This window comes from Marmota marmota, unplaced genomic scaffold, assembly GCF_001458135.2.
Source record: "Marmota marmota marmota unplaced genomic scaffold, marMar, whole genome shotgun sequence".
Lineage (NCBI taxonomy): Eukaryota > Metazoa > Chordata > Mammalia > Rodentia > Sciuridae > Marmota > Marmota marmota.
The window spans coordinates 1,165,516-1,189,815 of record NW_026000005.1 but is presented as its reverse complement, the minus strand read 5'-3'; the positions used below and the strand labels follow the sequence as shown (position 1 = coordinate 1,189,815).

The following is a 24,300-nucleotide window of genomic DNA, read 5'->3' as shown; positions in this document are numbered from 1 at the left end:
GTTATTTTTCCAACACACTTCTATTTCCTTGGTAAAGCCTCTTTTGAGGGGCTAAATTTAGCTCTGCCAATCAGAAGAACAGGTGGTATGTGAAACTACCAAAAAGGTCCTCTCCCATCATGCTTTCTTAGGAGAGCCAATCACCAGGGCCCTGCCCTGAGGATGTGGGGCTGTCAGCAGATCTGGTGAATATAAGGGCCAGCCAGGCCCTGGCTCTGGAGCAGTCGTGCATTCCCGCCTCGCCTCGGGTGTAGGGATTGCATAGAAAAGCAAAACTACACAGTCTTGACTGTGTAGTTTTGTTTTTAGGTTTAGAGGCTCACCAATTCATGTTGGAGATGGTCGGAAAAACCAACTCTACATAGGACGTCGTTTCAGAAGCAGCCTGGGCTTAGTCCCACCCTTTTTAGGCACTCTTGAGAAATCAGGTGAGCAGCAGCTTTTCTTATTATAATACTAGAGTTACTTTCTTATTGATTTCTAGCTCCTGTTTATTTTTGTGTGCCAAATGTCCACATAGACGTGTTTGGGTAACTTCTTGCTGCTGGTGCTGACCCATTATTTGAATCTTCTTGTTAAATTTTGTTTTTAAATGTGTGAGCTTTGTTTTTCTTAAATGGAATGCTTTAGCATATCAGCTCAGTCAATAATTCAAACTGTTTAAATTCACTGGATATTCTAGAAGTTGGGGTCTGCAATGGTGATCAAAATGTTTAGTTCTTTTATAGTCTCTTTGTGTCGGCTGAGAATGTTCAAGGTTATATTACTCAGTGATAAAGTGAGGCGCACCAAGAATAGCTCTGATAACATGCATGTGGTATCAGCTACACCCTGATGACTTTTTAAGGGAATCAACTGCTGAGATATCAGTTGCAGGACAGTGACAGAACACTTGCCTGCTGTCAGTCAATGCTGGAGAGTTTATTTTGGGAGCATGACATTTTAGATGCATACCTTCAGCCCTAATTAGATAAAGGCCTGTGAAAAGCAAGGACTAAAGCAACAAAATTCACTAGACAATAGGAGTATAAGATCAATCTAGGCCAGTTAATTGCAATGTTAGAAATTTGGAATAAGGCTATATAATTGTTTTATAAAATACTCCAAATCTCATTATGCATTTTAACTCAACTCACAATCCAATTATATGATAGGAGATAAATGCTAATGCTAAAAGGGTAAGGAATAATGTTTAAAAGCTTTTGATTTCTAAATATGCTTTGATTTTCCATCTTCTTAGAATTAGATTACACATTGTAAATACCTGTTAATACTGATATGGTGTTGTTATATACCTAAGAAGATAGTTATTTTTAGAAGATGCATTAGCTTGTAAACAGGAAAAGTTAGACACAAATTTGTTCATTTTGAAAATAACATGCTACAAAAGACTTCTTGACAAAGTTTTGTGGAAAACTTTTGGATATTATCTGAATTTTCCAAATATAATTCTTGTCTGAAAAAATGCTGGTTTAATTTTCTTTTTAACTAAGTAAAAAGATAGAATAAGGTAAGGCATTATCACAAAGAAGACTATTGCTCCATAAAGTTTTGGTGAACAAAGAACTTTATGAAAAATAATAATGAAGCAATTGATGGTTCAGAAATTGTCTTTTTGTTTCAGAACAGTGAAATAGTCATGTTGAATAATCAGCTATTTATGCATTAGAAAAATTTTCACATAGTCTCTGAAACTGATAGACAAAGTACTTTCTTCCACTTATAAAGAACTTACCTGCAAATTTTATATTCATTTCTTCATTGAATATTTTATGTAGTAAAATCATAGTCCTTTGTTACTTCCCCCACATTTCCCACCAACCTTCCATTATTCAGACTTCGCACACTGTTCCATATTAAGAACTCAAGCCAGCATTTTTGTTTCAAATCTATAATAAATTTTGGTCCTAACTATAAAATTAATTTTTTTTCTAAATATCAGCAGTAGCAATATTACTTGCACAGTTATAGTTTGAAGAAATGTTAAGAAGTATAAAGCACCCTATAGGTCTACAAAAAGTTCATATATCCGGGGCTGTGGCTCAGCGGTGGTGCACTTGCCTGGCATGTGTGAGGCACTGGGTTCGATTCTCAACACCACATATAAATAAATAAATAAAAGATCTAGCAACAATTTAAAAAAAAATTTTTAAAGTTCATATATTCAATAAATCTTGCCAAAGCCTTTCAAATTAGGAAAGAAATTGCAAAGTTCAAACTCTTAATTTTGGTGACCATTTTAAGTAATTAGACAATGCCTGTATCCACGTCAACTTTATAAATATAGCTACAGTGAGTGAAAGATATTTGGGGGAAGGAAATATTTAAGCAATTGTCCCATACACATTGCAGAGATTCATCATAGATTTGTCACATATCATCTCTTTAATTACTCACTAATCCTATGTTATTCCAATTTTCAACTCTCGGCCTGATTTTTACACCATTGATAAGGCCACTTGGGTATATTCCTTGCTCTGTCTGGCTAATTTTCTCCCCTCATTTCCCCTTAAATTTATTGCTTTGTGTTAAATTTTAAATCCAAGCCGTAAAGAAGAGGCTTTCCCATTATTGCAGGCCCATAGATGACCAAGGAGCAATCCAGTGGAGAATATGTCTCTTTCATCCCCACAGGAGCTCCAGTGGCCCTTGGATGTTATCCTCACTTACTTTCTCTTCCTTTTCAGAGTGCCTAAGAAGATGACAACTCAAGCACCGACGTTTACGCAGCCGTTACAAAGCGTTGTGGTACTGGAGGGTAGTGCCGCAACCTTTGAGGCTCACGTTAGTGGTAAGCCCACCCTGGTGCTTTCCTTTCCTTTGCCTCCTTTCCAATGAATTGCCTTTGTAGTAGGACATGATGCTGAGATGATGCTCTGCTTCAGTTTTGTAAAATTGGTGCAGCGCCCAGGAAGGGTCATTTTCAGGGTCTACCATTCAGAGTACTGACACAATCTGACAATATAATGACTCAAAAATGTTTTATTCATATTTATAATTCCACAAAGCAAAAATAATTAGCATTAGATTAAAATTGCTGTCAGAATCCAGCAACTGAAGTCGTCCCACATTTGGTCATTCTATATTTGGGTTCAGCTGCAGAGCCAGACTGGCAGCCAAGAACTCCAGTGTAGTAAAGGCTGCTACGGAGCTTCTGGGAGGTGATCTGGGTTGGCTGCTCCATGCACAGGAATCTCAGTTGTTTTATATGGAAAATAACAATGCATCCAACCTTCCTCAGAGTCAGAACCCACCAGTGATGAGCTAACTCCTCATTGTTTGAGTCTATTATTTTCTATCTTCATTAAGTGGTTCCAGTGAACAAAAGACTTTCTGATCATTTCAAAATGACAAGAAGAAATACTATTTGCCACTCTGACCTTTATATTAAAGGGAACCATTTTCCCTAAAGTTTTATTTAAAAGGAAGTTTATCTGTTTCTTTATCTGCTGCTTTTTCTTCATAATTCAGTTTAGGGATGACTACAGAAAATTCATGATTTCGAGGACTTATCTATCATCTTGTGAAAAAATACACTGTTGCAAACATTTCAAAAATCACTTAATATTGTTTCCTTCTATAGTCTTGCAACTGGCCATGTAAGATTACATGGGTCAATTGAAAATTATGCTAGCTTCTTCCTTCAGTGCATCTGCATGGTACATTGTTCTTCTTTGTTTTTTTTTTTTTTTTAATTGTATAGCTTATAATAAAGATATAAAATAAGATTTCCTTTTTATTTTTTCTATTTTATGCACCAATCTTTCTATAATTGAATAATACTTTATTGTATATTACACAAATATCATATAATCATTCATTTTCTATTGTGTGGAGACAAATTCAATTCTCTTCCTGCATGATGAACTCTTATTGACTTTCAAATAATTACTTATCTTGGAATACTCAGTAATTTTTCTAAACTGAACAGAACACACATAGCATCAGTGGGAGTCTCTCTCCTTGTGAATAGTAGAAACTGACTTCTTCATAGCTTGTTCCTTCACACTACTAAGTTCTTAGAAATACACCACTGAAAATACCTGATACCTATTAGTGGATACTAACACAGTATCTACTCAGCCACAGTGGGAGATTGGCTAATGTAAGGATAACAAAGTGACTTTTCCGTTATCTTCACCTCCTAGCTGGAGGAGATAAATCACCAGTGTTTATACCAAATGCAAAGTAAACCATTCCCTGAACTTGCCTCATATCTTCTCATCATACAGAACTTTAAAATACCTAAAATGTCCAACCATGAGCATATAGTTATTCACTGTTAATTTATAGTGGGAGAAAAACAAATTGGCTTTTCTAGCCACAACTCCAACTCTACACATTGTTCTGAAAGACAAGGCTTGGAAAACTGCCTCTCTGCATTATGGTGGTTTTACTGCAGGCACACAGGAAAGCAGGAGCATTCCAGAAGGCGGTGTGCCTGCACTGCAGAGGAAGATGAGTGCACCCTCCTCCCTATGTGAGACAGAACTGTCAGATCCTTTTGCTGCTTTTGTTCCTCATTTGTGTTCAAAGAGGACACCAGTCACTTTTTATTTCAAAGTTTCCTCACTTTTATAAATCCCTTTCATGATTTTAATGATGTCTATTAAGTTGCATCAGACAGAGCCCCAGGCAGGAGGGAAGCGTATGAAAATTCTAGTCTTCTGCCTGCCACTGCTCACTGAGGGACCTTGGAAAAATCATCAGGTCTCTATTGGCCTCAGTTTCCTTCCCTGTATAATGAGGGTGCTACCCTCTACCTAAGCTCTTGGGCCTTCCTAATGGCCTACAAAGTTATGCTTCCGCCAGGAGCCTGTCAGGTTGTCACTGTCACCAAATGGTGTTTCACTCTACAAAGCTTTTTAGGTTAGAGCAAGGCAGTAAGAATAATGTTTCGGTGGAGAGGAATTTGCCGTGCCCACTCAAACATAAAGATCAATTGTGCTTGCTCTTCAGGTTTTCCAGTTCCTGAGGTGAGCTGGTTTAGGGATGGCCAGGTTATTTCCACTTCCACTCTGCCCGGCGTGCAGATCTCCTTTAGCGATGGCCGCGCTAGACTGACGATCCCCGCCGTGACTAAAGCCAACAGTGGACGATACTCCCTGAGAGCCACCAATGGATCTGGACAAGCGACTAGTACTGCTGAGCTTCTCGTTACAGGTGGGTTGGTGGGGGCATGCCTGTCCTCTGCTGCCCCTGAGGGCATCCCTTGCACCTGGCGGAAGGGGTCCATATTGAGCAATGGGTATGAGGACTTGCAGCTCCCAACCTAGAAAGGGCCCACTGAAGGCTGATTTTGTAGCAAAGCTGTTTGCCATGTGGAATTTAATTCTCCTTTCAAAATAAAACACAAAAGTGGCTGAGAATCAGTGCTTCTCTGTATACATGTTAAACACTCAAAAATGCTTTAAGGAAATATTTTAAAAGTCATGCTTCTCAGCAAGTACAAAAGCTCAAAGACTTTTTCATAAGCTTCATAAGAAATATGATATATTCTAGGATTCACCAGGAATTTCCACCTCAACAAGCACCAAGATAGTTCTGACACAAGCGGTCCACAAACTAGTCATTTAAGAAATATTAAAAATACTACTCAATAACATGTTCAGAAAAAGACAAATGCTTATTATTCAAATGTATGACACCATTCACCCTGAGAAGTTATGACCAATATTAGTGGCCTCTGTTGTTCTCCATTTTTCATTACCTGGTTAGACATTAATTCTCAAAACATGAATTAATTTATACATTATATAATATCTTGCATGAACTGCATAATGTTATCAGTGCTTATCCAGTAAACCATATCTTCAATGATATCCAGTTATAGGGCTATAACTGACTTAAATAGAAAGCATATCGGGTAAAATTAGGTCTGAATCTTAAAACACATCCAGAAAATTAAGAAATAGAAAATCACAGGTTAGTAAAATTTGCTGTTGCTATTCAAAAGCACACCAAAGTTAATCCCATCCACCCTTCACATTTATCATATAAATTTTTTCCAACATAACCCTCCCCCAAAATCCCCTTTCTGTAGAATAATTAACATGAAAATATATCATTATTGAGGTTAACATTTTAAATGCAAGTAAGTATTCCAGTTCCTTGACTATCAACCAATTTGGAGAAGATTTAGGGGTTTTTTAAATTAAGTTTAAATGTAAAGATTCTATAAGTCACAAATACACCCATTCTACCAACCCCTGGAATTCGTTTTAATATAACCTATTGAAGTATACAAAGTTGCCATAACACATTAACATGGTACAGATGTGAGGTTGGGAAGTACAGAAGATTCTCTAGTCAAAACAAGATCTAGATTTTTTGTGGTGGCCTAGAACTGCTAAGCAAACATGGTGGCTGGATAGCCACCTGCCATCTCTGGGCCCCATTCTTGCTGTCATCTGCTGGCTGAGCCGGGTTCAAGGACAGTCAAGGATGCTGAATTGGCGAGTCATTGCCTGGTTTTGGAATCGGAGCTGTGATTGTTTAAAAATACCCTGTTGGTAAGGTTCTGGCTTCCTGGCCTGATTTCCTTCTCTGTCCCCTGCAGCGGAGACAGCGCCACCCAACTTCGCTCAACGACTGCAGAGCATGACCGTGAGACAAGGAAGCCAAGTGAGACTCCAAGTGAGAGTGACTGGAATCCCTACACCTGTCGTGAAGTTCTACCGGGATGGAGCTGAAATTCAGAGCTCCCTTGATTTCCAAATTTCACAAGAAGGCGATCTCTACAGCTTACTGATTGCGGAAGCATACCCCGAAGACTCCGGGACCTATTCAGTGAATGCCACCAATAGCGTTGGAAGAGCTACTTCGACTGCCGAATTGCTGGTTCAAGGTATGCACTGCAGGTTGAGAAAGGAGAAGGGGAGAGGCCTGATCTGTGACCAAGTGGGGCTAGCCTGCCTCTCCTGAGGCCCTGGGAATGCTGAGAGCTAAAATCCAAGCTGCCTTTTAAACCCTATGAAAATAAAAGTGTGAGATTCCAGGCAAGAGCTCAGTATTGATGCAATCTTCAGTTATTAACCCCAATATAATAAACTGGAAAGTGTTTCAATTAAGTTACATACACTTCAAATTATTGAAAGTACTGGAATAATGTTTTTAAGTGGTTCTAACACATTCATATTGTAGTCTTTATATGTTTACTATGGTGCTTTTCTGGCAATGGCAGAAGTTTTGAAGAAGGGGCATTTTCTATTTTTAAATCTGATTTCTATCCATACAAGATTCAAGACTTTCTGCATTTTTCCCCACAGGGATGCCCAGAAAATTTTATTGACTTTGTAGTCACAATTAACAGAATCTCTTTCCAAAGGAATGGTTTCTCCTCCTCCAATGCTCATCTTTCCCTTCCTACAGGTGAAGAAGTAGTACCCGCTAAAAAGACAAAGACAATTGTTTCGACTGCTCAGATTTCAGAAACAAGACAAACCCGAATTGAAAAGGTATTTTTCTATGCTGCTCTTTCCCAGCCTTTCCGATTGCCACTTCCCCAGCTATTCTCCCTCATCATGGACTTTGTTTTAATCTTTTGCAGAAGATTGAAGCCCACTTTGATGCCAGATCACTCACAACAGTTGAGATGGTCATAGATGGTGCCACTGGGCAACAGCTGCCACATAAAACACCTCCCAGGATACCTCCTAAGCCAAAGTCAAGGTCTCCAACACCACCATCCATGTCCATTGCTGCCAAAACACAACTGGCTCGACAGCAGTCCCCCTCACCAATAAGACACTCTCCTTCCCCGGTCAGACATGTGCGGGCACCCACTCCATCTCCTGTGAGGTAAAGTTTCTTTAAAGAGACCAGGTTATCAAGCATTGTAAAATGAGGTTTTGTGCAATCAAAAATGTAGTATGTGATACAAGAGGTATATCGAGATGTCACTGAATATGATTTTCCCAAATCTTCATTGTCCACAGGCAAGTTGAAGAACTTTATAATTCTCAATTCTTTTTTACTTCTATTTAATACATATTAGCTTTAGGAGAGGAGAAAATAACACAGCAAAAGGAGAAAAATCCTAAATTCAACCAGCCAAATCACTTGCTAAGTTTGACTTGGAACAATAACTATTACAATAAAATAATCACTACTTATCTATTGATCACTATCACTATGGCAAATATTTGATTTGACACTCTACAAATATTATCTCACTAAATATTCACAACCACTAAGAATTATTATCCTCAGTATTATGAAATAGCAAGAGCCAAAGAAGTCACTTGCTCCAGTTCTAGTTGTCTCATCTATAAACAAAGGAGAATCATAATAAGAATAATCTCACAGATTAAATGAGATAATTAGTTGAAGGTGCCTTGTAAACAGCAAATAATTATACACATGCTCTTATACTTCCATAATAAATAAAATATTTTAAACATTTTTCATATGCTTATTTTACCTAGAAAATAAGTAGTTTTCTATGCTGAGTTAAGATGCAGGTACTTTAGAAGGCAGACTTGTATCATCAGGGCCCAGAAATTACAGTCAAGTATAAATTATCTGCAGCATATTTGAAACTCTGGGATTCAGTTTAACATAATGAGACTTTTAATATGATGAACTGAAAAACTGCAAAACTTGAGCAAACAAAAAAAAAGTATGTCTTGATCAATTTAAATAAAAGACATGTCGACAGCTCCCCTGCCAAGAAAAAAAAATTAAAAGCAGAACAAGTCATTGACCTAAAAATATTAAAATTTTCTGTGAAGTTACTATAATCACAATAGTGGTGGGGCTGTAGCTGTAGCTCAGTGATAGAGGACTTGTGTAGCATGCCTGAGGCCCTGAGTTCAAACCCCAGCACTACAACAATAATGAAAGATAGTAATAAATAGAAAAATACATTAGGAAAGCAAAACAGAGTCTAAAAATAGATTCAAAAATACAGGGAGTTTGTTTTTTAATCAAAGTGACCTTTTATTTAGGGACTAGGCATTTTACTTCATGAAGAATGCTGGCCAATTTGCCATCCATCCATCCAATGCTGGCCAACGAGCATAAAACTACCTCACATCCTTTACAAAATACATCCTAGCTTGATTAAAGAGTTAGATTTTTTTAAATCCAGAGAAAGAAGAACAGAAAATTTGGGAAATATTTATGGGAAAGAGCTTTTAAAATAGACGTAAAGATTCAAGGACAGAAAAATAAAAAATGTATGGCAATAGCAAGTCATTGCTAGATTGCTTGTGAAAAAAAAATTTTAACAGTGCTCCTTCCTCAGAAGATCTCACTGCCACTGCTAGAAAGGCATAAAAAAAAAAAAACATATAATGGGTACAGTGTGAAAAATGCTAGCCCAGAGAGAGCCCCCAACCTGAGCAACTATACATATTTATGCTAGATAATGCCTGTAAACAAGCACAATGCAAGCAGATCTGGAGAGAATGTTAGCTGCACTTACGACAAAGAACTAATAATCAAATAGATTAAAAAGTCTCAAGTCAAAACACTAGGCATGGAATCATTATGTGATCCAGCTATACCTTTCCTCAGTATTTATCGTAAAGAATTCAAGTCAGCATACTATAGTGATGCATGCATACAAATGCTTATAGCAACACGATTCCTAATGGCCAACCTACAAAAGCAATGTAGGTGTCTATCAATGCATGAAATGATAAAATGTGGTATATATACACAATAGGGTTTATTCATCCATAAAGAAGAATGAAATTATGTCATTTGCAGGAAAATGGATGGAACTGTAGAACATTATGTTAAGTGTAATAAGCCAAACTCAGAATGTCAAAGGTCGTATGTTTTCTTTCATATCTGGAAGCTAGAGAGGAAAAAGATGGGGGGGTATCTCATGAAAATTGAAGGGACATCAGTAGAGTGGAGGAAAGGGACCAGAGGAAGGGAGGAAGGGAGAGAAGGGGAAAGTGTTACATATTACAATATATAACTATATTCTTATATTGTGTGCTTGTACAAATATGTTACAAGCCCATTGTGTACAATTATAATGCACCAACAAAAAAAATGGGGAAAAAATTTCCACAAATCAATTTTCATAGAAAGAAAATTCAACACAAATAGAAGAAAATGGAAAAACCACAAGCTTTTAAAATTATATTTATTGGACATTTATATTGCTAAATATCCAATAAATATAGTTTAAAAAGCTAGATATTTTCTCATTTTTATTGTTTTTAGACACTTAAAATATTAAAAATTTTGGTAAACACTAACATGAAAACTTGAACAAAAAGCTCAACTTCAAAACATGTCTAGCAATCACATTTCTAAAAGTGTTCAGTCTCAGGCTAACTCCAAGTTTGCACACCGTGAAACCACCATACAGGCCAAATGTGATTTCTGAGGGAGATAACAACCTTACTATATTTTAAATCCAAGCCTAAGGGTCATTTAGAATTAGTTTCTCTGTTCCCATGGAGTATTTTGACCATCATAACATTCTAAGAGTTTATTAATAACCTTCCAAATTCATCCCTTAAATTTGTTTTACAGTAATTAGGAAATACAAATGCCAATTTGTGGAGAAAATAATGGTTATCCAAAATAGACTCTTTCCTAAAGTGTCTCATAGTTAAATCTTGATTTTTGTTACAGAGTAAGGCAAACATATTTTATTGAATAGGGTGCATTGTCTCCAGCTGTGACCAGGTGATTATTTTTTATTTTACCTGCAGAAATAAGCACTTTCCTATAATGACTCAAATTACACTGATTTTTCACAGTTTTGGGCTTACCTGAGGCCCGCTGCTAATCACTTATGTCATGCTAATCATGTCCTTAACTCTTGAATAAAACCACATTACCAGATACAGCAGGAACTAGGCACAAGTTGAGACTTCGAAGTATAAATCTGTCTGCTTTTCTTCAATCGCTAAAGACCTACATTATTCTAATCTGGCCTTTGTTCTATTTCCCAGGCAGTCATTTTCAGAATGGAGCCATGTTCCTTAGATCTCTCTTTAGTTTGATTACAATTTCATTTATAAAATGCAAATTGATTTTCGCAGAAAAAGCCCTTCTTTAAGAACCCGGTGAAACCTTTTTTCAGGAAACTGACTGATGTTGTAATGTACTGTTACTCTTAGAGCAAATAGCAACTGTATCTTGAGGTTAATTAGGATAATTGTTTCATTTATGATCAATGTAAACTAAATATCCTACATACTGCCAGGATACATTTATAAATGTTTTCTTAGATTCAGAATTTATAAAATGCAACGATGGAGCAATACTGCCACCTAGAGGGAGAAATGCAATAGATCTTATTGATTAAAAATAAAATGAGTTTTGCAAAAAATTTATCTTAAAATGGCTAATCAATTCCAAGATTCTAGGCCAAAACCTGTCTTTTTAAGCTATCCGGCCAGGATTTAGCACCTATACCCCTCAACTGATATTGTGTGCAGTTTGGATACATCTAAAAAAATAATGAAAAGTGTTTTGGAAGAAACTTTTTTATCCATTTAATAATAAAAAATTTTTTTTTTAGGTTTCAAATTAGCCAAAATCCACAGCAATTATATGGTTATTTAAAGAAAGTCTTCAAGGGGAGGGGAGGGGGGATAGTAGAGGTTAGGAAAGGCAGCAGAATACAACATACACTAGTATGGCAGTAGGTAAAAAAGTGGATGTGTAACCAATGTGAATCTGCATTATGTATATAGGTAAAAATGGGAGTTCATAATCCACTTGAATCAAATGTATGAAATATGATATGTCAAGAACTTTGTAATGTTTTGAACAGCTAATAAAAAAATAATAAAGAAAGTCTTCAATATGGTATGAGGGTGAATGCAAATAAACAGGGGCAGAAAACAAAAACCAGCTCACAAACCCTATAAATAGAGCAGCAGTTTCCAGACTGCATTGCACAGCCCGTACCCCAAAAGATTCTGCAACAGCTCAACCAGAAATCTTCCTCCTGCCCTGGGAATTTGCAAGACAGATAGACATGGTGAAGGTGGTGTGGAAGTCCTGCAGGAGGGAAGGGAGGGAGAGAGGAAGAGAGACAGGCTTAACTTGTTTAGCCGGGAGTGACACAAGCGTTTTGATTACATAGAGCTTTCTTCATCTAGCATCTATTTGACATCCACCCACCCCTGTCCAGATGGGGAATGCAGAGACACTTACATATGAGTCCTAGATTTGCAATGTCCTTTCTTTTGCTGTATATTTAGGAAATACCTTCCTCGGTCTTATTTATTTTTTAATGTGAGAAGATGAGACAGGGCACAAAATTCTTTAGCTTACTTGGGATTAAGTCTGATTCAGATACTGCAGATAAGAATAAGCTTTATTGAGACTTAAAGCAACTGATTTTCATATTATATACCCTCTGAACCAGTTGTGGGGACACACATTTTAAAACTCTGCCATTGTCTTAATTTGATTATGCCTGCTAGAGCTCCTCACCTTGGCATTCTGACCTCTGCTATTTGGTTTTCAGGTCTGTGTCCCCAGCAGGGAGGATCTCCACATCCCCCATCAGATCTGTGAAGTCACCCTTACTCGTCCGGAAGACTCAGACATCCACCGTGGCCACAGGCCCCGAAGTGCCTCCCCCTTGGAAGCAAGAGGGCTACGTGGCCTCCTCAACTGAGGCTGAGATGAGAGAGACAACAGTGACCAGCTCTACTCAGATCAGGAGAGAAGAGAGGTGGGAAGGGAGATATGGTGTCCAGGAGCAAGTGACCATCAGTGGAGCTGCAGGGGCTGCTGCCAGCATATCGGCCAGTGCTTCCTTTGCAGCAGGGGCTGCTGCTACTGGTGCCAAAGAGGTACAGTCAGGACTACTCTGTTTTCATTACTTCACTTCTCTTTTTTTTTTCCGACGTGATTTCTGGAATAAAAACCAGGATGGATGGATTGGAAGGAAAATACACAGGAACACAAACATATTATGGAAACTACAGACCAAATTTGGATGTCCTGTTCATAAAACCATCTTCAGTTGGGACAAAGGCTCTGATGTGAGGTTTACATACAATATGGGTGTTAGTGATATAGACCCTACATCTCTTTGCAATGATAAATGCTCACACACCAGTACATTTAGCTCTAGGTAGCTGTTTCCATTGTGCTTTTACATTTCTTACCAGACATGCCACTTTGAAAATGTATTGAACGTGTTCATTTCCAATCCAGGTGAAACAAGAGACTGACAAGAGTGCAGCTGTTGCGACCGTTGTTGCTGCTGTTGATATGGCCAGAGTGAGAGAACCAGTGATCAGTGCTGTAGAGCAGACTGCTCAGAGGACAACCACGACTGCTGTGCGGGTCCAACCTGCTCAAGAACAGGTATGCAAGGGCCGCACGTGGGGCCAGGTCCAATGGCCCATCCCTCAAACACCATTCACTGCTTTGAGCCTTGGGTGCTCAGATGCCAGGACCAAACAATGTCAAATCATTCTGAAGGCAGAACTGAACCCAGCATGACCCAGGATTTTAGAACTTCTGAGCAAAATATGGTCTGAGAGAGCAAAGGTGTTTAAGCTGTAAATATCACAAGAGCACACCAGACCAGAATAACACTGGGCTACATCAAGTAGGCAAAAGTTAACAGTATTCAAAGTATCAGGGGACTCCTGGTTGAAGCAGATGAAGGGTGGGAGGACAGAGTCAGCTACTCAAGGGAGCAGACACCCAGAGCATAGCTACTCCAGGAGCCAGGTGTGGGAACCAGTGTTTCAGGGCAGATATTAGATTTCTCTGAGCTTCCCTGAAGGATCATTGCTTTGTTCATCTACTTTTCTCAAAACAAACGTGACATTTGATTCATGAATGAAAAGTCTCATAAATCCAGGATAATTTTCCACCTCGTATTTGAATAATTTTTGTTCTAATTTAAAACCACTCTGCCTTCCCTTCTTATCTTCTGTGACATTTTTGCCTTAATCCTGAAATATCATCATAACTTCCTGTTCAAAGTGCATTAAGGTATTTCTTCCTTTCCTCTGTGAAAATCAGGTGAGAAAAGAGGCGGAGAAGACTGCCGTAACACAGGTAGTAGTGGCCGCTGATAAAGTCAAGGAACAAGAATTAAAATCAAGAACCAGAGAAGTAATTGCAACAAAGCAAGAGCAGACGCACATAACTCATGAGCAGGTGAGAAGGATTTTTGATTTGAAATTCACTGGTGTGATAACATGTGTTAACACGGTGATAATCTTTACTGTGAAGGATGGTGTTTCTTGGACCATACAACTATTACCACACTACCTCTTGTCATGTGTGACCTGTGCACTGGATACCAAAGTCTCTGAGGGGACTTCACTGACTGCTCTCCCTATATAGATGAAAGGGACCTCTGTGAACACAACCTGAGTGTAGAAAGAGAGTCTTATCTACATTTTTTATAACCATTTACATTATGATCATTATTATGTATGTGATTGTGGGGAGATGACAGAAGGAAATAAAACTAGGAGGGAGAAATAGATATTTAAGTAGCCACGTGGAGAGTAGAAGAGAACACTGAACACACTTGACTTTAAAACCTCAGAAGCTGCATCCTGACTCCTAAGAGGACTTGTGTAAATGGGTTGGATATAGAATAGAAAGCCTAGCCTTAGTAAGCCACAGGACCAGAAAAGACGAAAGGACAGTCTCATGATTGGAAGCCCTGGGGACAGAATAGAGAAGACTGATTGATAGAGAGCTGTTGGCCAGTGGAGCCAATTGTCAATTGGGTAGTTTGAGAAGAAAGGCTTTCAAGTTCCATCTAACCTTGAGGTCCTGGATTTCAATGATAAAGTATCTAAGAATGGGAAAGAAGCAAAGAAGACGACTCCCCCACCCCACAGGCACTCCCTGGGCTCCCAGATAGAAACAGCATCCTGCAGGGGGTTAAAGATTTAGAAAATATTTTGCCTAGGATATATGCAAAAATCTTCTTCCCATAGTAAGTTTTGATTTTCCAAACCATCATGGTATTTAGGAATTTTTTTTCAAAACAAAATACTGTAGATTTGCAGATTATTAATTATCCATGTTTGATTTCTCATATATAAAATAAAAGGGTCAGGCATAGTTACTTTTCAGGTCTTCCATTCTAATATTCTGTACTCTAAGATTATCTTTAAATGACATAAAATGGAAATGTATTGTCATATATCTATTCGTAAAAATTAGAAGTCTTTTTAAAGAAGACTACAACTCTCCTGTTCAAAATGAACAGGACTGAACTCAGCATTTTTTTTTCTTTTTTCTTTTTGTTTTTTGGTCTAAACAGCCTAATTTATGTTTTAGGCAGAGAAATAATATGGTTGTACTAATGAATGAGAGATTATTTATTTGATTTAGTGACATCTCCAAAAAAGTGATTTTATTTCTTTAAATTCCTGTGTTGTATTTAATGAATACTATGTTACTTGCATTAGAGATCAGGAAACAGTAAGGTTTTGTTTTTATCTTCATTGCAGATAAGAAAAGAAACTGAAAAAGCCTTTGTACCAAAGGTAGTAATATCCACAACTAAAGCCAAAGAACAAGAAACTAGAATTACTGGAGAAATTACTACGAAACAAGAACAAAAGCAAATAACTCAAGAAACAGTAAGTCCAGCTTTGCAAATACCTTGTAGTCTGTTAATATCACATTCTAGCCAATTGTATGTCCTTCAAAATGAAGTCTTCGTCTCATGTTTTCTTTTTGTTGGTTCTGTCTCACATTGAAATTCTGCTATGATGGAAGTTCTGTTCTCACTTCTCTTTTCCTCTCAATTGATTAGTTTTGGGAGATTGTCTGTTTACAAGAACAGTGTGGGGGCATACCTATGAGCTTTCTAGGTGGAAGGTAGATATCACCTCTGACCAGTTTCACACAAGTACAATTTTTTATGCACAACCTGAGCCCTCAGTCACTTAGATTGGAAAGCATAACCTATGCACAGCTGTAAGATGGGGTGTGCACACACCTGTGGACACGCACATGACCACTGAACCTTCTGTATTCTCCCAAACATAGCAAGGGCATCTTGACATTTCTTTTGTGCCATTTGAAACTCAAAATATTCATTTTACTCTAAAAAATCAGATAAGACAGGAAACTGAGAAAACTGCTGCATCCATGGTGGTAGTTGCCACTGCCAAATCCACAAAACTAGAAACAATCCTGGGAACTCAAGAAGAAATTGCCATACAAGACCAAAGGCTCCTCAATCATGAACAGGTGATGACTTCCTGCCGCTGTGAAAATCACTCTCACCATTTCACTTGCAAGCCACTTGCATTTCATCCTAATGGCCACGTCTTCACCACCTCCTCTTCTCATATCTCACACAGAAAATTCTTTCACCATCTCACTCCCATGAGCCTTTGCCACCCATCTGGCTTTCATTGTCACCTCTTATTCCTAACTTTCAGACTTTCTTTGAACTATTACTAACATGATATAATTCACTTTAAAATATTACTGTTGATGTCAGCCCCAGGTACAAGTTAATGGATAATAAAGCAAAGCTGTGCACTATTTATGGCTTTACTAGACTTTCCCGTGGATTATAATGATGGGAAAAAACAGCATTTGTCTGTCTTTTATTGCTAATCATGTTTTTTATTTTAAATTTATCTTATTATTTTGATATTGTCAGTGAAACAATACAGATGATTGAAGCAACTTAAATAATACACTTAGGTGTAATTAAAATGTCCTTGAGTAACAAGAAAATTTGCCTCCTTTCTCAGTTCATTTGCTTCTCTTATTAGAGGCTCAGGAAATTTAATGACTATTTTCTCATCTTTTTTTTTTTTAACCACATGACCAGATAATGAAAGAAACTAGGAAAACAGTGGTGCCTAAAGTCATAGTTGCCACACCCAAAGTCAAAGAACAAGATTTAGTATCAAGAACTAGAGAAGGCATCACTACCAAAAGAGATCAAGTCCAAATAACTCAGGAAAAGGTGAATATAGATATTTGAAACATGAAGAGTTCATCTTTAAACTAATTGTTAGAAAACTATTAACTATTATATAGTATGAATTATTAATCTATTTTCCTTTTTAAATCTGTAACTAAAAACAAAATGGAAAATGTGATTGATTACCATTAATTTTTTCTGCACATTTGATTTTCATCCACCTGTAACACTTATAATTCATTTTATTCACCATTATTCTTTGCATGAAGATTAGCAACTTTAGATTTATTTTTGAAAAAGCACTGGGGCACTGGGGAAGCATCTAGAGTTTTTATTTTTTATTTTTTTTAGCTAACATTTCTAAGTTTTGTGATTCTCACTGACAAGTGAAAATTAATTTCTCTCCTATATTTAACCCTAAATAACTTCCTCTTACATCCCTACCAGGAGGGGGGAAGGGTCATATCATGTATGTGTGAAGCCCCATACAACTTAAATCTTGATTTTACTGTAATAATCAGATCAGAAAGGAAGCTGAGAAAACTGCCTTGTCTACAATAGCAGTTGCTACTGCTAAAGCCAAAGAACAAGAAACAATACTGAGAACTAGAGAAGGAATGGCTACTAGACAAGAACAAATCCAAGTTACTCATGGAAAGGTGACTATTGCTGTTCCAAGTGTGAAATCCCCTTTTATAATATATTAATACCAAACCTCATGTGAAATCCCCATTAATACCAAATCTTGGTTGTTGTTTTTTTTTTTTTAGTGTATGAGATCTATTAACCAAATTTGTTTTCATATAATTAAACATCTGAAAACTAAAAAATCAAATTATTTATATTGTTAATATTACTATGTATTCCTTTCCTCACTTATCTTTTCATATTATTTTCAACTTTTTATTATTAACATCTCGAAATCCTTCAGAAGTTGATGATTGAAATTGCATGCAGGCTAAATTTAAGAGACTCTATGAACATTAAATCAAAGTTGTATACATAAGTGGTGAATCTTACTGTAAAGAAGATGTGGTTTTTGAGAAGTCATAAGTTCACTATATTACATTATAGTGTATGGATTTATTTCAGTAAATAACCTATAATTTTCTTCATGTGAAACTGTATTTTTTTTCTCCCTGTAACTATCAGATGAGGAAAGAAACTGAGAAAATTATAGTGCCTTCAGTAGCAGCTCCACTAAAGCCAGGCAAGATCTAGTACTGAAATCTAGAGAAGGAAGTATCAAACCAGATCAATTATACATAAACCATGAGAAGGTTGCTGCCTCTATATGTAGCTATGAAATTTCCACAAATTAAGTTACTTCCCATGACTACACTTTGCTCCAAATAAGCTATTTACCTAAATTTATTCTTTATTGCTAATCTAGCATTAGAAATCAGCAGCCAAAGGGTTCCAATTCCATTAGCATCCTGACCTAAGTAGTACTTGTATTTCCCTGACTGTTGCTTCCTATCTTTGACTGTTTTTTGCTAAGCATAATGTCAGATAAACTTTCATCCAAGTCTAATATTGAATGGCACATCAGCCTTTCAGAAGTCTCATGGATGACAGAAAATTTTCGGTGAAGCATATTCCAGGAGTGATGAATTTGTTTCTGTCCTGAATCACATGAGTTTGATTATCTTGTTTTTGTTGTTAAATATTAGCTAAGGATGGAAGCTGAGGAACTGTCTATATCTAAGTTCATAGTTACTGCTGCAAAATCGTCTGAACCTGCCACACTGCCAAGGACTAGAGAAGGATTTGCTATTAAGCAGGAACAAACACATCTTTTCCAAGAGGAGATGAAAACTGATGCGGTGGAGGTGAAAACAGTGTTTCATCCCATTTCATCATCAGCTCTCATAACTCTTCATCCATTATGTGTCACTGTGCTCCTAGTGTTCCATTTAATTGCTTTACTGATCAACAAAACATTAGAGATGATAGATTCAGTCCAAGTCCTCCGGTGGAACAGTTGGCATTTCTAGTTGTGAAAGGCCAGATTAAACAACATTTGCTTTGTGTCTCCTAAATTAATTCTCAGCATTTAACTGGTGCAAATTGAGGTCTCCTAATCCAATTAGTTTTCCTGATTATCTGGGTTCCAAAAAGGTAAAGAATATTCTAGTCTATTAAGAAATAAAAGTGACTTACCAGCATAGAATACTCATTTGTAGTTGTCCACCAAACAGCATTTGTGTATGGATTTAATGTACATTAATTCAAGGAAAAAAAATGCACATATGCTTCCTTAAGTTAAAGTATCTTACCATCATTAAGATTTTTTTGGCATAAGTATTAAAATAAAAATGAGATTTATGTATTTCAGTGGATTTTTTAAAGTCAAATGATAATTTCATTGAGCCTGACTCTTCTCATTTTTAAAGTAAATAAAACTAAAACTCTGGATATTAGGGCTCTATCTGAAGTGGGAGTAAAGATTTGTTCCCANTGTTTCGAGAACTATGTTGAACAGGAAAAAAAAAAAAACTAAAACTTACTCTGATTACCTTGTATTATTGACTACTAGTCAAAAGGTGAAAATGAGATAGCACAAATGCAATCTCCCAGCAAGCCAAGTTATATATTTATATTAGGGTTATTTGTCAAAGATGAACATTTTAAAACATCTGTAAAATTAAGGTCAACTGGTTGCCTATATTTTTTAAAAAATAACAAATGAACAAAATTAATTCACCCATGCCTCATGTATATTTTATAGTTTCTTCTAAAAAGCAATCTGAATGAAGATGGTCCATGCAATCCTTCAAGGCAGATTAAATTTCTGTGGCTTCCTAGAAGGAAACACTGGATAAAGCCCATGATCACTAAACATCCAATTCCTTCTTTAAAAAGGCCCCATTTATATCTCAACTGGCATCAAGAGTAATTTTTAAGGTTATACATATAGCATGCTTGAGACACATTTCAGGTACACACTAGATCCTATTCACAGCAGCAAAGAAAACTGAATATTAATAAAATATTACAGCCTTCCTTTTAAAGTGCACTAGATGGACATGGAATTTGATTTTTCAGTATTCTATTTCCAAGTATCACATAGGATCATAATACCCATGTCACATCAACTGATTCACTTTCTTTAAAAAAAAAAATTCCTTTGCGAATTGTATTTTCATTTATGTTAACCAGATTCATGGAAATGAGAAAATAATATTTTTGTCCCTTCTTTGCAAAAATGAAAGTAAATTGGATTTCAGTGTGAAAGGTTGTTCTCTTGAATGCAAAATGATAACATTTTCATTTTAATCACAACATTTTCATTCATGTGTTTTAAGAGTGATGCTTTTCTAATAGATTAAACAAATCTTATCCCCAGTGAATCATAAGTAAATTCACATGCTCACTCTGTGTTCATGAGCTTTCATGTTATCTCTGATTTGCATGCAACCATATAACTCTGTAGCAATTGATTTTTCTGGATGGGATGATGACAATATTTGAGTATACTTTTATCATCACTGTCACTGTGTCAACACCAGACTAAATGATCGACAAGATGATAAAAATAATGAAGATAACCAGCTCCGAAGTTCTGATTTCCCAATTGCCAATTGACTGTCTGTCTAGATGAATTAGCAGAAAAACCCAAATCACTTTATGATTTCATATACATACTTGTTATCCTACCTTGTGCCTAAGTGACTTAATGTTTAGTATAATTAAGCAGATATATAAGAGCATATCTAAATAGATGTCTGTACAATACAATCATCATCAAAGCATTATTAAGTTCTTAGATGCATTTCAGAGTTACATATCTGGACACGTAACATTCTTATATGACATGGACACCATCTACCTAACATGCCTTTAGGCATCTGTCAGTTCTGAATGTCTAGGAGGAACTGTGCCCAGGAAGATGTGCCTGGGAGGAGATGTTCCAGTTGGACTTTGACATTATTATGCATTAATTCTGGAAACCTTGTCTCCAGGTGGGCGCTGGGAAAAAGGCTGAAGCCGTAGCAACAGTTGTTGCTGCAGTTGATCAGGCCCGTGTGAGAGAACCAAGAGAGCCCGGGCATGTGGAAGAAACCTATGCTCAGCAGACTACTTTGGAATATGGATATAAGGAACATGTTTCCACCACAAAGGTACCTGAGCATCCCCAGCGTCCAGCCTCCGAACCCCATGTTGTCCCTAAAGCAGTCAAGCCTGTGGTGATTCAGGCTCCAACTGAGACTCATATCAAAACTACTGATCAAATGGGAATGCACATATCATCACAGGTGAGTGATTACTACCTGCTGGGTTTTCACCCTGTTCATGGGAAAGCAACCTTAATTGCTATGGTTATCTGGCAAACAGTGGTATCAATGAGTTTTATCTTAATGCAGATCAAGAAAACTACAGATCTAACAACCGAAAGATTAGTCCATGTGGATAAACGCCCCCGCACAGCAAGCCCTCACTTTACTGTTTCAAAAATTTCTGTTCCTAAGACAGAACATGGATATGAGGTAAGAAGTTACAGAGCCTGATTTTAAAAATTGGTTAGCCTTAAGGATATGCATACCTAATGTAACTGTAGAGCATCTTCATTATAGGCCATTGCATGCCTGTTTTTGACAAGGTCTGTTTCCATTCATGGTGACTTGGATACCAGTCAGTTAAGTTTCTGAAATTGGCAGAGCAGGTTGAGCCTGAAGTAGCAGGTGGTTATCTTACACCTGTGAGGAGTTGAAACCATGCAGGCTTTTCTGTCTCACATTTCAGGGATAGCTTGAACTCAATTGTTTTGATAGCTGTTGTTCTAATGACTTTGTAAATGGTAGAGCATTACATAGGGTAGTTTTTCTTCAGCCGCAAGACATTTCAGCATAACTGTGAATGTGTTTTAATAATAGAGACAGACATTAATAAATCACATATTCATATATTTAATATAGCAAATTGGAAAGGTGGTATTGTTAGTGAGTTGGATTGTGACATTAAACAGCCTTGAATTAGTCTCCTATTCCTTATTAAAACTGTCATCAGCAGGAGGTAAAAATACAAGTAAAATACATGCAAAAATTTTAGCAAGTTGACAGCACTAATCTTCAATATTAGTTACTATTGTTCTTATTCTAAAAACATATTGAAACCTTCTATACCTTCAAAGAATTATAAGGAATATGAAATGCCTTTGTTTGGGATTGTCTCAAGTTATTATTGAAACTGAATAATTGTAGACAGCAGCAGAATAAAAACAGTAAGGAAGCCTTTAAAATGCTTTTCTGAATGTCTCCATTTTCATCTGTCACATAGATTTGTGGCTGAAACCCAAATGTGAAATTTCAAAGTAGTTCTTAGAACTTACCAAATAAAAAATAAACAATTTTAATTATTTCTTAATTTTGACCTTGCCACTATAATATTTTCAAAAGTAGCACTAATTGAGATGATTAAGTGAAGAAAATTCATGACTGGGCTTTTAAAGATTTGTGGTTCTTTCATAACAGATGTAAAAATAAGGAGTTCTTAATATAACTCTTTTAAAAAGATATTTTTTACATCTGTTTTATAAACTAACAGGAATGGCAAAAAGCTTTGTCATTGGCTTTTCTCGGTAAGAGGGATAGAACATTAAAAATGGATGGTAGAGATAATACACTCAGGTGTTAATAGCTGTCCCCCTAAACAGGAGTATTAGTGGCAAAGCACTTCTGAGGATGACTTGAATGACAGTTAATGAATGACTTTGTTTTCTGACTCCCTTTTCATTTAGGCATCAATAGCCGGTAGCGCTATTGCCACGTTACAAAAAGAGTTGTCGGCCACATCTTCTGCTCAGAAGATCACCAAATCGGTGAAGGCTCCCACTGTGAAGCCCGCAGAGACTAGAGTAAGGGCAGAGCCCACTCCTTCGCCCCAGTTTCCTTTTGCTGACATGCCAGATACTTACAAGAGTCAAGCTGGCATTGAAGTGAAGAAGGAAGTAGGGGTGAGCATCACTGGTACTGCTGTCCGAGAAGAACGCTTCGAAGTACTGCATGGTCGTGAAGCCAAGGTTGGTCGCTGGGTTGCACAGTTTCTCCATCTATTCCTATGAGTCCACCACTGCAAAGCAGCCTGTCTGAGTGTTGCTTTCTTCCTTTACTGTGCTCTAATGTAATTTTACTGAACATTGTATGGACCAGAGACCATTTTCTCAAAAATTGTTTTATGATTTTGCATGTGCTAAATGTTTATGAGATTTCTTGGGCATTTTGTAACATCCTTTGTAAAAATTATAGGTAACAGAAACAGCAAGAGTACCTGCACCTGTTGAGATTCCTGTTACTCCCCCAACTCTAGTCTCGGTGAGTAAAAAAGTTGATTGTGTTGGGCCCTTTTCATATTTGATCATATCACTTTAATACATGAATATATTACTGATTGCAGAAATCAGTGTCTTAAATTTCTAGGTAAATGGCATTTGTGAGTTTGCAAATGCTAATTTTCATGCCATACTCTTTGGTGAGGAAAAGGGAAATTCTGTAGGGCAACTGTCATTCACATATTCAACTGATTAAATGAGCTTCTAATATGTGTAAGACATTATTTCAGGAGCTCTAGAGATACGAAGACCAATACAGTCCTCTTCAAAATCTGCCTCGCTGTCAATTACATGTTCATAAACCAGCACAGTGAAACATGGAAAGTGATAAAACCTTTAACAGAAGGAGAGTCCATGGAAAGGAGAGACTAGTGCCAATTAGGGTAATGCGGCAAAGCTTTGTTGAAAAGTTTGCTTTTGCTGCTGTGCTTTCCAGCTTAGTAAGGATTAAATATGCAAGAATTTAACAGAAGGCACAGAGTTTCCCTGATGACATGAAAGTAATACAGTCCCACTGCAGGGAGTTGGAAATTTTGAGCATTAATTTCTAATTGGGAATATTCCAAATTCCAAGGGAGGTACTTCTCTAATATTTCTGGAGTCCTGATTAATAAGCCATATTGTGGCAATTAAATTGTGCAAATGTGTTCAAATGCCACGGTTGTTGTAACAGGTAGAGATAATTAATGAATATGCACTTATATCATAATTTCCTTTTTCTTCTCTCTTCAGGGCTTAAAAAATGTGACTGTCATAGAAGGTGAATCTGTCACCTTGGAGTGCCACATCTCTGGATACCCATCCCCCAAAGTGACATGGTACAGAGAAGACTACCAAATCGAAAGTTCCATTGATTTCCAGATAACCTTCCAGAGTGGAATTGCTCGCTTGATGATTCGTGAAGCCTTTGCAGAAGACAGCGGGCGATTCACTTGCAGTGCTGTCAACGAGGCTGGGACCGTCAGCACATCCTGCTACCTAGCAGTACAGGGTTAGTGGATGTCCTCCACAGTTCCCACGCACGTGTCACCACTCTTATCGGGCATGCTGTTCTACAATATGGTTTACACACATCTCATAATGGTGTCCCTGTTTGGAATTGGGG

The 24,300-nt window shown here is 37.1% G+C and overlaps 1 protein-coding gene across 50 annotated transcripts in view; it reads left to right on the top strand.

The window, feature by feature from the left end:
- The first annotated feature begins 217 nt into the window (after positions 1-217).
- The window catches only part of Ttn (titin), a 282,873-nt gene continuing 258,790 nt past the window's right edge, over positions 218-24,300 (top strand). For 46 of the 50 annotated variants that reach the window (XM_048808084.1, XM_048808090.1, XM_048808056.1 and 43 more), the window contains exons 1-18: positions 236-428; positions 2,688-2,791; positions 4,960-5,163; positions 6,560-6,847; positions 7,372-7,457; positions 7,550-7,800; positions 12,452-12,782; positions 13,150-13,302; positions 13,972-14,109; positions 15,426-15,557; positions 16,039-16,173; positions 16,769-16,906; positions 17,386-17,523; positions 20,830-21,123; positions 21,232-21,354; positions 22,605-22,886; positions 23,113-23,178; positions 23,928-24,186. In XM_048808084.1, coding sequence (XP_048664041.1) covers positions 2,701-2,791; positions 4,960-5,163; positions 6,560-6,847; positions 7,372-7,457; positions 7,550-7,800; positions 12,452-12,782; positions 13,150-13,302; positions 13,972-14,109; positions 15,426-15,557; positions 16,039-16,173; positions 16,769-16,906; positions 17,386-17,523; positions 20,830-21,123; positions 21,232-21,354; positions 22,605-22,886; positions 23,113-23,178; positions 23,928-24,186 — 3,109 coding nt within the window. In that variant the 5' untranslated portion in view covers positions 236-428; positions 2,688-2,700. Of the gene's footprint in view, positions 429-2,687; positions 2,792-4,959; positions 5,164-6,559; positions 6,848-7,371; positions 7,458-7,549; positions 7,801-12,451; positions 12,783-13,149; positions 13,303-13,971; positions 14,110-15,425; positions 15,558-16,038; positions 16,174-16,768; positions 16,907-17,385; positions 17,524-20,829; positions 21,124-21,231; positions 21,355-22,604; positions 22,887-23,112; positions 23,179-23,927; positions 24,187-24,300 lie in introns of all 50 variants that reach the window. The other 4 variants (XM_048808041.1, XM_048808092.1, XM_048808057.1 and 1 more) reach the window with 3 other exon arrangements.